Genomic DNA, 12,333 nt, shown 5'->3' with positions numbered 1-12,333 from the left:
GATATTCCCACGATGGAAACATATCAAGAAGTATTAATCAGCATGTTCAGGTCTTTTAGCAATATTCCTCAAGGATAAACCTACTTACATGGCCAGGAACCCTTAACAGTTCATTGGATTTCTACTTTTTAATAATTAATTGATTTCTCTTATGGCATTCTACAGTAATATCTGGCTATTTCTTTGCAGTGAATTTTTTTTTCATTTTGATAAGGTATTAATTATTTCATTTAATACAGTATAGTACAGTATTTTAGAATAGTACTGTACTCACAATATGTATCAAGATGTACCATGCCATTCTTGTTTGTTGCATTTTATTGGTTTTCTATCTGCATTATGTTATTTCATTTTGAATCTTCTTTGAATATGATTTGCATATACAGTACTGTATGTTGAAACTATTTAAGAAAAGTGCATAGCATTCAATAATCTGCCATTTTACCACAGGTATTTAGGATGAGACTTACTCCTTTTATGCTCACTGCCCAGTATACAATTAATGGTGTACGACCAAAGAATGGAAGGAGACCTTGTCGCCACCCATTTCCTTTTACCAACATACTTCCCATATCTTTAAGGGATCATGTTTCTGGGAAGAGTGATAAACAGAAGAGTAAGTTGAACTCAAATTTTTGTTGTTTCTGTTAATAGTAATTACTTGTCTGGAATACTATATGTTGATTTTTGACACTTGCACAGTAATCAATAAAAACATCTGTTGTGCTATATTGGGCTTTTAGGGGAACTGCATAGTGAATGAAATGTAAGTGGCATGTAACTGCTGGATCAAAGCAAAACCTGAGCCCTTTTAAATTTGCTCTCTGGCACCCACTTTAAAGAAGAGGGGATAGTTGATATGTGAGGAAACTGTTTTTATTCAGGTGAACCAAATTTATTTGTTTCTACAAAAATACAAACTACGATTCTTCCTACACGAATACAAACCATCAGTCTTTACACATGGGATTAACTTTCAGCAAGCTGGAAATCTGGCTGTTAAACTTTTCCGAGGGGGTTATGGTAACAGTTACTGATGGTAGTGGGGAAGCACCACCAACACCAATTTGGTGTACGTTCAGTTCTACGCAGTTTTCTTTTGGCCACGGTCTGGTATGGCTGTGCATTTATTTCTCTGTCCTGCTGTTTGACTGTCTCATATGTGTTTGAATATATTTTTTATTTTTTTGCTTATACTTTGCATATATTGATATACCGAAAGACTTCAACATGTTTTTCTGTCTCACAAATGATATACAAGTACCATCCGACTTACAGCCTGCTCGACATATGACCACTCTTACTTACAACCATAATTCTGGCAGTGGGGCTGGGTGGGCTGATGCACACAAGTACACACCATATGACAGTTGACCACTGAGTTACTTGGCAATGTGCCATCTCAGGAGAGCTCTCTCATCACTGGCAGCATCAGTTTGAGTTACCCTTCCCTATCAGCAGCATCATAGGGTATCAAAACATTATGGTCAAAAGGTTGAAATAATTGTACATTACATTACAGTACTATTTAGGTACTTTATATAGCAAAGATTTGTTATTATGCCCTACCCAGTATATTGACCTCTTTCTAAGATCCGACTTGCATCCATTTTGACTTACAACCGGTTGGTCGGAACCAAGCTCGGTCATAAGTAGGATGGTACTTGTATTCACTTATTCTTGCTTCGTAGCCATATTGACTCATTTTTGCTTGTATAAGTTTTGGAGCCTTTCTCTTTATATATCATTTGTTCCTACGCAAAAAGAAACCCATGGTCTTTACAATGGGATTAACTTTCAGTGAGCTGGAAATCCAGGCATTAAACTTTTACAATGAGGTTATGGTAACAATTACCAATGGTAGGGGTGGAAGCACCGCCCACGAAGTCGTTATACATTCAGTTCTACGCAGTAGAAAATCTGAACCTGTATACCAACTTGGTGGGCAGTGCTTCTGCCTTTACCATTGGTAACTGTTACCATAGCCTCCTTGCAAAAGTTTAACTCCCGGATTTCCAGCTCGTTGAAAGTTAATCCCATTGTAAAGACCAAGGGTTTGTATTCGTGTAGGAACAAATGATATATAAGGAGAATGGCTCTAAAACTTATACAAACTAAAATGAGTCAATATGGCTACGCAGCAAGAATAAATGAATACAAGTACCATCCTACTTATGACTGAGCTTGGTTCCAACCAACCAGTTGTAAGTCAAAATGGATGTAAGTCGGACCTTAGAAAGAGGTCAACATACTAGGTAGGGCATAATGTCAAACCTTTGCTTTTCTCTGTCCTGCTGTTCAACTCTTTTCTGTTTGAATATGCTCGTTTTTATAATGTATTTTGTATTTTTGTTTATACTTTGCTTATACTGATATATTGATACATTTCAACGTGTTTTTCCATGTCTCACGAGTGATATATTCGCTTATTCTTGCTATGTAGCCATATTGACTCGTTTTTAGCCAGAATAAGTTTTAGAGCTTTTCTCTTTATATATAATTTTACTTACTTTTTCGTATTTACGCAAACCCAGCACCTATCTCCTTGGTGTTTTTTTCGTGTATTCCGTTTTCTTTATTCACGTAACTGTGGGAAGGGGAGGGATAGTTTCCTACTCTCAATGCCATCTGTTCTGTTTTTAGACATCTCTCAACCTTGTTTAAGAACTTCCCTCTTCGACATTCTTTTCCTCCTTATTCTGAAATGCCTTTTCATGAACAAACAGTGTTTTTTATTTTTGACTACACAATTTCTTGGAGTGTTGTAATGTGTTAGTCTCTCAGATGTTGCGTAATTGAGGGGATTGAGACAAGGCGGTTATTCGTGTTTTCAGGCGAGGGTTTCTTATTCAGTCGTATGAGGATACTTCTTAACTAAAACTAGTAAGTTTCCCCCTCTCCCTCAACATGGAGGTTGATGTCAACAAGATCTTTGACAGTGCTTTTGGTCCGGACTTGCTCTCCAGGACCAGTGGGAGTTCCTGTCTGTGGTTCCTGTCTTGTTTCTTGCCCCGTCTTTGTTGGGGGGGTCGAAGGCTCGCTCCCTTCCCCTCTCTGAATGTCGTTCTTGGCCTCCTGAACAGTGGAGGTTTTTTGCCAAGAGGAAGCATCAGAGGAGGGAGAAGGCGCCATCTTGGAAGGGGTTTTCTCCTCCTTCAGTGGCTGCTTCTCAGTCTCCTTCTGGTTCTTTCTATTCCCAATCTTCCTCCAGTTGCTTCTTCTTCCTTGGAAGATTTTACCCCCTTCCCATTCTACACTTTTAAGAGGTTAGATTGGGTTTGGATTAAGTTGGGTACTTACCTAACTTAGCCTAGACTAACTAGTTCTAGTCTAACCTACCAGACTTGCATTTCAATATCCTGGAGCTACTTGTCTAATGGCATCAACCAGAAGGTAGTCTCCTGCTCTACAAGGGGCTAGGTTGGGTTAGGTTTGGTTGGGTACTTGGCCTAGCCTAACTAGTTCTAGCTTAACCTTACCAATCCTGCACTTCAGTATCCTGGGACTTCGTCTGGGACTTCGTCTTTCATGGCATCAGCCAGAAGGTAGTTACCTGTTCTTCAAGGGTCTAGGTTGGGTATTTAACCCAACCTATCCTAGACTAAGCTAAACCTAGCCTAGCCTTATCCACACCTCAATAACCTGGATCTTGTTAGATCTCAAAGCCTCAGGATCCAAGTATAGGCGTTCCGTAGTGTCATTAAGAAATGATACCATGGTAGTTCCTTAGTCAACAAGAGGAGTGCGGGGGTGCCTAGTGTCCTATCATCTCCTCAATTGATGGTGCGGGTGCACGGGTTTGCAGTAGCGTACTCAGCACAGTGGTCAACTAGACACACTCCAGGATGATGGATGTATGACAGAAAAGTTTGGTTTCACATCCATGATTCAAGTCTTGCACTTACAACTTCCCGTCATTTTGCCTGATTCATCGGGAAATCAACAATACCTCCAAACTAAGTTCCAACAATTTGTGTTTGATTCCTACTCAGTCAAGAACCAGTGTCTAGGAGCTCCATTTCTTTTGACTTGATGTAGTTACACTCTTCCTGTGAGGAGTGGGAAATGTAAGCAGTAGCTGCTGCTGCTGTAATTACCAGTTGATCCACAACCCAAGGAGAGAATATTATGCCCTGTAAAAAGTCACTAGGTGAACTGCTTGAGACCAGAGGTCTTTATGCATATGCACAGGACTACCACTGCTCATTTATATTGTTAAACAAATGGCTGAGGTTTCTGGGACACTCACAGGCCATGAGTTTGGGGTTAATTATAATTAATTGGTTAGTATGAAAAACCTTTATTTTGTTCAGGGATATGCCCTGTATTTTGCATTGTAGCGCTTTATATTTTCTTCTGGTCCTGTAGACTTGTTTTAATTTTCCTAAAGTATATTTCTGAGCTCAGCCCCGTGTCACCCGGTGAAATTCCATTCTTACACGAATTTCTAGGTATAAATATTGCTAAATATACCAGAGAAAAAAAGCTTCAGGAATGCTGGAGTTACTACCCCCAGATCAAGCATCTTCAATGAAGACGTCGGTATAACCAAGGGTGAGTGAAGGAATCACAACCACAGAGCCACACTCGATAGACATCCCCATGTCAAGATCCCCGGGAAGAGCGAGGGGCCGTACCAGCGTCCACGCTCACCAGCCCGCCACACGGCGACTCAGCGCCATCTGAACTCATTCCATTTCTAGCACTTGATTGTGACGCTTGCTGTTTTCTGTTTGGCTTGTGTTTCGGCTTATTTTCATCTGCAACACCCAGTCTCGTGCGGTGGGCCAACCCTCCACCTCAAGGCTCAACCCCACCAATACGTGCTGGTTCAACCAGCCCAACCCCTGCTGCACCATCGTGCGTCTCCTCCCGGTACAATTCCACCTATGAGGGCCGTGGGGGCCTTTCACGGCCTTAATAGAAGCGCAAGGGGCAGAGGTCGCGCCCCATACAGAGGTAGAGCTGGATCTGCCTCTCGGGAAAATCAGGCCGTGGTAGAGGAAGCAAACCCTCTTCCTCCCACTGAGACCAGTCAGGTAGGTGGTCGCCTCTACTGGTTCAAAGACCAGTGGACCTTCAGCCCCTGGGCACACAGCATTGTGTCCAAAGGTCTGGGTTGGAGCTGGATCAAGGATCCCCCTCCTTTGACCAGGTTTTACCAACCCTCCTCCAAAACCCTACAGGATTTTGTGACGGAGCTTCTCAACAAGAGAGCAATAAAGAAAAGTAAGGCACCTCAAATTTCAAGGCAGGTTGTTCACTGTTCCAAAGAAAGATTCCGGTCAACAAAGTGATTCTAGATCTATCACGTCTAAATCGCTACATAAGATGCGACAAGTTGGTAGCTCAGGTGCGGACTCTACTTCCGCGTGGAGCCGTCACCACCTCTATCGATCTTTCAGACGCTTACTATGACGTCCCGGTTGCGCGCGAACTTCTCTCCTTCCTGGGTTTCAAACTCGGGAAACAAGCCTACTCCTTCAAGTCATGCCTTTCGGACTCAATGTAGCCCCAGAATTTTTACGAAACTGGCGGAAACAGTGGTTCAGCAACTACGGTCCGGGGAATCTCCCTGGCGGCTTACCTGGGCGATTGGATAATCTGGGCTCCGACAGTTCAGGAGTGCGGAAGGCTACGACCATAGTGGTCAAGTTCCTGGGTCGTTAGGCTTTCAGTTGAACAAGGAGAAGTCCCGCCTGACTCCGGAATCCCGGTTCCAGTGGCTAGGTCTCCAATGGGACCTGACCTCATTACAGGCTGTCCCTCCCGCCGTCAGCGGAAGGAGATTGCTGCGCTACCAGGAAATTTTTGAAGGACAAAGCAGCTTCCGCGGTCTCAAGAGAATTCTCGGCTCCTTCAGTTCGCCTCAGTGACGGACCTGCTCTTGAAAGCGAAACTAAAAGATATAAACAGAGTGTGGCGGAGGCGAGCCAATGTCAGGCTCAGAGACAGGGTCTCTTCAATCCCCCTTGAATCTTGAAAGACAAGGCTCGGCCATGGTCCACAGCCAGTGGCCTGTCGAAGTCAGTTCCACTCCAAATTCCCCCTCCGGCGTTGGTAATCCACGGACACTTCATTAAGCGGTTGGGAGGGTACTCACCAAAACAAAAGTCCAAGGAACGTGGTCTTCAATGTTCCAACAGTTTCATATAAACACCTTGGAAGCTATGGCAGTGTTTCTAACGCTCAAGAAACTTCGCCCCGCCGGCCAGATTCACATCAGGCTTGTGCTGGACAGCGCCGTGGTGGTTCATTGCATCAACAGGGGCGGCTCCAAATCAGGTCGCGTAAACCAGGTGATGGTAGCTATCTTCTCCTTGGCGAACAAGCACGGCTGGCATCTATCAGCCATCCACCTAGCGAAGTGCGGAACGTGGTGGCGGACTCCTGTCCAGGACTACTCCGTTGGAGCGGAGTGGTCTCTGGACGGGACTCCTTCAGTTGGATTAGCCGCGGGTTCGGGCCTCCAGGTGGATCTGTTCGCCATGGAGAGCAATCACAAGCTTCCTGTTACGTGGCTCCCAACCTGGACCCCAGGCTTTAGCCACGGATCGATGTCCATAGATTGGAATTGTTGGGAGAGGATCTACCTGTTTCCTCCAATAAACATGTTGTTAAAGTTCTGCACAAACTCAGGTCATTCAACGCCAACTAGCTCTGGTAGCTTCCTATTGGCCGAAGAGCAACTGGTTCCCTCTGCTACAGGAACTCAAGTTGCGGTGTCATCAGATACCCAAACCCAGACTGACCCAAGTAGTACAAACAAAGACTGTGTCAGCTTCATAAAATTCAGAATGCTCTGGTTTTATGGACTTTATAAAGTTTGCTGCAAAGAAAGGGAGCAAACATTGACCCGTCAACACTCTGTTTTGGAATCAGACAAGAGATTCTACTCTCAGACAGTATGACTCAGCAGTCAAAAATTGGCATCCTTTTTAAAAGGCATCTGGAGCTCAAACTATGACAACCAACCTATCAGTTACTTTCTTTAGGTCATTGTTTGAAAAAGGCCTTGCCCGGCCACTATTACTACAGCTAAATCAGCCTTAAAGAAGGTATTTTTATGCGGTTTCAATATCGACCTTACAGATTCATACTTCTCCTCCATCCCTAGAGCATGTGCCCGTTTGAGACCAGTAACTCACCCACATTCCGTTACCTGGTTCCTCAACGATGTTTTGAAATTAGCCACTGACACTGATAACTCTCTATGCTCATATCTGGATCTGTTAAGGAAAACCTTGTTTCTGATTAGCTTGGCTTCAGGTGCAGAATTTCAGAGCTATCGGCCCTCACTAGAGGTGATGATCATGTTGATTTCCTTCCATCCGGAGAAGTCCTCCTTTCCCCTGATCATACGTTCCTAGCAAAGAATGAAGACCCTCAGGACAGGTGGTCCCCCTGGAAGGTGGTGCCTCTTCCTCAGGACCAGTCATTATGTCCAGTATATACCTTAAAGTCTTACCTACAAAGAACTCCACAGTTTAAAGTCGGGTCCTCTTTTTATCAGGGAGAAAGGTGGTACTCTCTCGTTGAATGCTATAAGACAACAAATTCTGTATTTTATTAAACAAGCTAACCAGTTCAGTCCCAAAGGTTCATGATATCCGAGCAGTAGCTACCTCCACTAATTATTTTTATAATATGGATTTTGCTGAACTTACCAAGTATACAGGATGGAAATCACCTCTAGTGTTTAAACGCCACTATTTAAAAATCACTTGAAGCTCTGAAATTTTCTACAGTGGCTGTGGGAGTGTCATCTCCCACCTTAATTATCCTTATCCTTTCCTTCCCCTGCCCGCCTGCCTCATTTATTTCACTGCCTGCCTTTCTGGATCAATCATGCCTCACTGCCTTGCTTCTCATAATCGATACTGGTATTTCCTGGTTATTGTTTGTCTTGTGGATCGGATTTGATATGTTGTGGATTTAGATTAAGTCAGAGGTACTGAAGCGGTTTTTATTTTGCCTCATGTACCTCAATTTCTGTCTTTAGATATATCTCGTTGTTCTTAGGTTTAAGTTTATAATTACTGGTTATTCTATTGGATTGTAGGGGCCCCTTTATTTTACCCCTAATTGTACTGTATGTTGGTTTTTCTACCTTGTTCTAGGTTAAGTTTACAATTTCATTGTATCTTTTGATGTGGGGTGTATTATTCCACCAGTGTTTACCTATAGTTAAGTCCAATTTTCATTGTTGAGATATTTTAATTAAATCTATTTTCCATAGCATGTGTTTCTTTCTGATCACCTTTTGTATACTGTTGTAGCTTTGCAGTCTTGGCATGATTCTCTGACACTATTTCACCGGGTGACATGGGGGCTGAGCTCAGAAAGGATTTTGACAAAGGAAAAATCTATTTCTGAGGAGGCCCGTGTCACCCGCAGACCTTCCCAGAGTATTTTTCAGAAGCCTGGGTATTTTCAGGGAGCAGGTTCGCCCCTGGAGTCGCCGCGTGGCGGTGGTGGCGTGGGCGCTGGTGCGGCCTCGCTCTTCCGGGGATCTTGACATGGGGATGTCTGTCGAGTGTGGCTCTGTGGTTGTGATTCCTTCACTCACCCTTGGTTATACCGGCGTCTTCATTGAAGATGCTCGATCTGGGGGTAGTAACTCCAGCATTCCTGAAGCTTTTTTCTCTGGTATATTTAGCAATATTTATACCTAGAAATTCGTGTAAGAATGGAATTTCACTGGGTGACACGGGGCCTCCCTCAGAAATAGATTTTTCCTTTGTCAAAATCCCTTTTTTGATAACTTGCAAATGAATGGTTTTCCAGTTGCTTTACTCTAGTTTCATTGTGGTGACCCTGTCTCACAGTGGGTGATGTTACTTTCTTATAGGAAGATAGATATTGCTGTTATTTTTAGTTTTATATGAGAACAGATTCTTTAGGATAACCTTGTAACTTGAGAGATGTGAATTGGTGGTTTAGTTGAATTACCTTTTATTCTTACAATAATAATTGGTGGTTCAGCTGAATTACCTTTTATTCTTACAATAATACAGTAATCCAGTTGCTTTCATAAAGTTTTGATTATCATTAATAAATGGTAATACATTTGTCACAGTCATAGGATTACAGTCACTCAGTTTTTTTATGGAAGAATGAAGGACACTTAGAATGAGGCTTACTTCCAGTATTATCACTGAGCAACTGAGAGATCAAAGATTAAGTCATTCAGATGGTGCATGATTGTCTCTTAATATATGAAGAACCAATTCTCACTACTGTATGTCCTTTTTGGGTGCCAAGTTTTCAGTCTAAGTGGATGAACCCACCATTATTTATCACACTTATGGTACCATGCCCTTTTTCAGAAGAGCATGTACATTATATTGCTTTTTCTCATACATTACTGTAACTGATTATCGTAAAAAGTCGAAATACCTTTGTATATAATTGTCTTTCTGTTGTACTGTTAAATTGTATGCTTCATAAAAGGATTTGATTTAATAAAAGGTTGTATGGTATCTTAAATTCACATGAGAAATAATTTAGAGGTATACAGCAATCTGTATTCTTATTGCAGAACTGACCTATGTTATTTTGACCTTAGGTTTAATAAAACTGTATATTTATTTTTCAATGTCTACTCTTTATAAAAAGTAAGTCTTTGAGGAAGGTTAATAGACATCATTTTACTTTTTCTTTTCTTGCATAGTTTGGTTTGATTTATGCTGTTTTGCCTATCTGTGATTTTACTATAAAGCAAAAAAGTAAACATTCAGAGTTTACTCAAATACTGTAATTGCATTTTTCAGATGTGGCTTGTATTCAAGAGTTGTCTGTGATGCTAGCCTGCTTGAAAGATAATGACTTTAGTGATTCACGCTGTTTCAAGGAAATTAATGCACTGAAGAGCTGCAATGAAAAGTATATGGTAAGATGATAAATTCCATCAACCTAATTACTCCTTCTTGATGATATAGTCTTCTGTTGGTCATGTTAACTGTAGTTATAACAAGAAGAAAAAAAATATTACAAACCCAGTAATTATATATGCCTATATTTATGTCCCAAATGTGCCCAGTTTCTCTAGTCTTTGCCTGTCAGGAAGAAGGAGGTAGTCCTATACATGAACCATCTGGATCCTCAAGTAGACTGAGAGTTGAAAGCCACCAGGGGATTGCCATGATCCTAGTTGCCTTGCAAGCAGGGAAAGTCATGACTCCTGTAACCTATTACTGGTCTAGGGAAAAGGTTGGCCAGTGTAGCAGGGCCCTGGGTCTAAGTGCCCTTCCTAAAAGAAGTGGTTTCTCATGTAAGGAACATTTTGGACAACCACAACATTATATATGCCTGAAGTCTGTAAATCAGTTAATTAAGTAGGAGATTTCATGTTGGAAGGCAGTTTAGTTTTGGTTGTTACAAGTAAATAGTTCAGGACTAAATGCTACCATGCCCTTCCCCTCCCCTTCTTATAAGAGAATTGATAAGGGTGATGCCCCATGTCACTGACAGGTAGAGGGTGCTCAGAGTTTATTCCTGTATTTAGACTGACTCCAGCAAGTACTTTGGCCCAAATATTGCTCAAAAAGAGGATTTAAGGATGGAAGGGAACCCAGTCATTCCACATGCACACCTCTAGAATTATGTCAGGCCTAGGTACATTGGATGAGATACTGACCCTGTCTGAAACTGGAGCTCTAGTGACTATAAGTCAGCTGAGCAGCCACCATAGGTCTTAAGGAGAAAGTGCCTAGGGACTTTTGGGTGACTTCCCTCAGATAGAATGAGGTAAAGGTAGTCTGTCTGCAACGGACACCTGCCCTCATTTCCTGGTAAACTGAGAAGTATTTCTGAAAAGCAAGGGACAGACTCATGCCCCTAACTTTGTGAGCCCTCACAAGGGAAAGAAGTCCAAGTCCTCCTCTGCAGTGGAAGAGTAGGCCCATCTGATTACTTCATGATGATAGGAAAGAGGCTGTTTGTAGATGCCTCCATTCTTGTGCTTACCTGTACTAAGGAAAATGTGCCTACACTTTGGTATCTTAATCTGGGAGTGACCTCTTTTCAAATAGTAACTAACAGTGCAAAGGGGCAAAGCAGCATCATATCTGGTTCTCCACCTAAAAAATCTTGGAGGAAGGGGATTGAGAAACTCTTGAACCACTTGTCTGGTATGGATAGATCCTGAGTTTTGCTACAAACTCAGGAACAAAGGAATGTGAGAGATCCCCCCCACCCCTTCCAAATGCTGGACAAGATATGACAGGCCATGCAACTCCCCCACCCTTTTCGATGAGGCCAGAGCTAAGAGGAAAGCAGTCTTAAGCGTAAGGTCTCTGTCCAAAGCCTGCGACAAGAGGTTTAAAAGGTGCCCTGGTAAGATTCCCAAGTACCAGGGACACACCCCACTCAGGGTGCCAAAGTTCCTGAGTTATACAATTTCTGAGTGTATGAAATTCCTCTTTAACATAGAAAATTCCACCAAAAAGAAGTGGTCTAGCCCTTTCAGCTTGAAAACCTGCAATAAGGCTGAGCGATAGTCTTACTGCAATGACTGAAGGGTGCTTGTCTCAGCAATGGGAGATGAAGTCTGTAGTCTGCTGAACAGAAACTCTGACCAGAGAAGTACCCCCTTCTGTGACACCAGTCACAGAATGGCCCATTTCCCCTGATACATGTTCGCTGAAGAACATTGAAGGTACCCTGACATCTCCCCTGCAGCCCTGCAAGCAAAGTCTCTCTTGTGGGAGATGGATAACCCCCAAGGGTGAAATTATAGGGAGTGAACTGCCTGATGGTACCAGCAAACGTGTTTGACACAGGAGGATGGGCCACAGGGGCAGCTGTCTTGTCACCTCAACCAGGAGATTGAAGATAAGATACCATTCTGCATGAGGCCAACTAAGCCACCAGAGTCATGCAAAGACCAGGGGTGACAAACACTTTTATCACCCTGCAAAGAAATCTGAAAGGTGGAAATGTGTACACAACCAGGTTGTCCCAGTGTGTTGAAACATATCTTCTATCACTGCCCAGGGGTCCAGGACTAGAAAACAGAAGACTGAAACTTATCTGTTCAACCTGTACGTGAATAGAATGAACTTGGGAGACTCATAACTTGAACACCTTCACTAATCAGTGGTGTAGGGACCATTCTGTCCCCACCACCTAATCCTAATGAATGAGCTGATCCACAATTACATTCCACCTGCTGGGAATGTATCTTGCTGTCAACTTGATGTCTTGAGAAACTGCACATTCGTGCAACTGACCGCCAACTGACTAGAGGGAGAAACAGTTCCTCCATTGCTTGTTGATGTAAACCTTGATGGTTATGTTTTTGTTCATCAGTACTATTGAGTGACCAGTCAG

The 12,333-nt window shown here is 42.7% G+C and overlaps 1 protein-coding gene across 1 annotated transcript in view; it reads left to right on the top strand.

The window, feature by feature from the left end:
* The window catches only part of LOC136838847 (small ribosomal subunit protein mS37), a 31,749-nt gene that overhangs the window by 4,046 nt on the left and 15,370 nt on the right, over nucleotides 1–12,333 (top strand). Inside the window, exons 2-3 of the mRNA XM_067104492.1 lie at nucleotides 451–616; nucleotides 9,774–9,892. Coding sequence (XP_066960593.1) covers nucleotides 460–616; nucleotides 9,774–9,892 — 276 coding nt within the window. The 5' untranslated portion in view covers nucleotides 451–459. The remainder of the gene's footprint in view (nucleotides 1–450; nucleotides 617–9,773; nucleotides 9,893–12,333) is intronic.

This window comes from Macrobrachium rosenbergii, chromosome 5, assembly GCF_040412425.1.
Source record: "Macrobrachium rosenbergii isolate ZJJX-2024 chromosome 5, ASM4041242v1, whole genome shotgun sequence".
In the NCBI taxonomy this organism is placed as follows: Eukaryota; Metazoa; Arthropoda; class Malacostraca; order Decapoda; family Palaemonidae; genus Macrobrachium; species Macrobrachium rosenbergii.
Note: the sequence above shows the minus strand (reverse complement) of the source record. Positions and strands in the feature narration are given on the sequence as shown.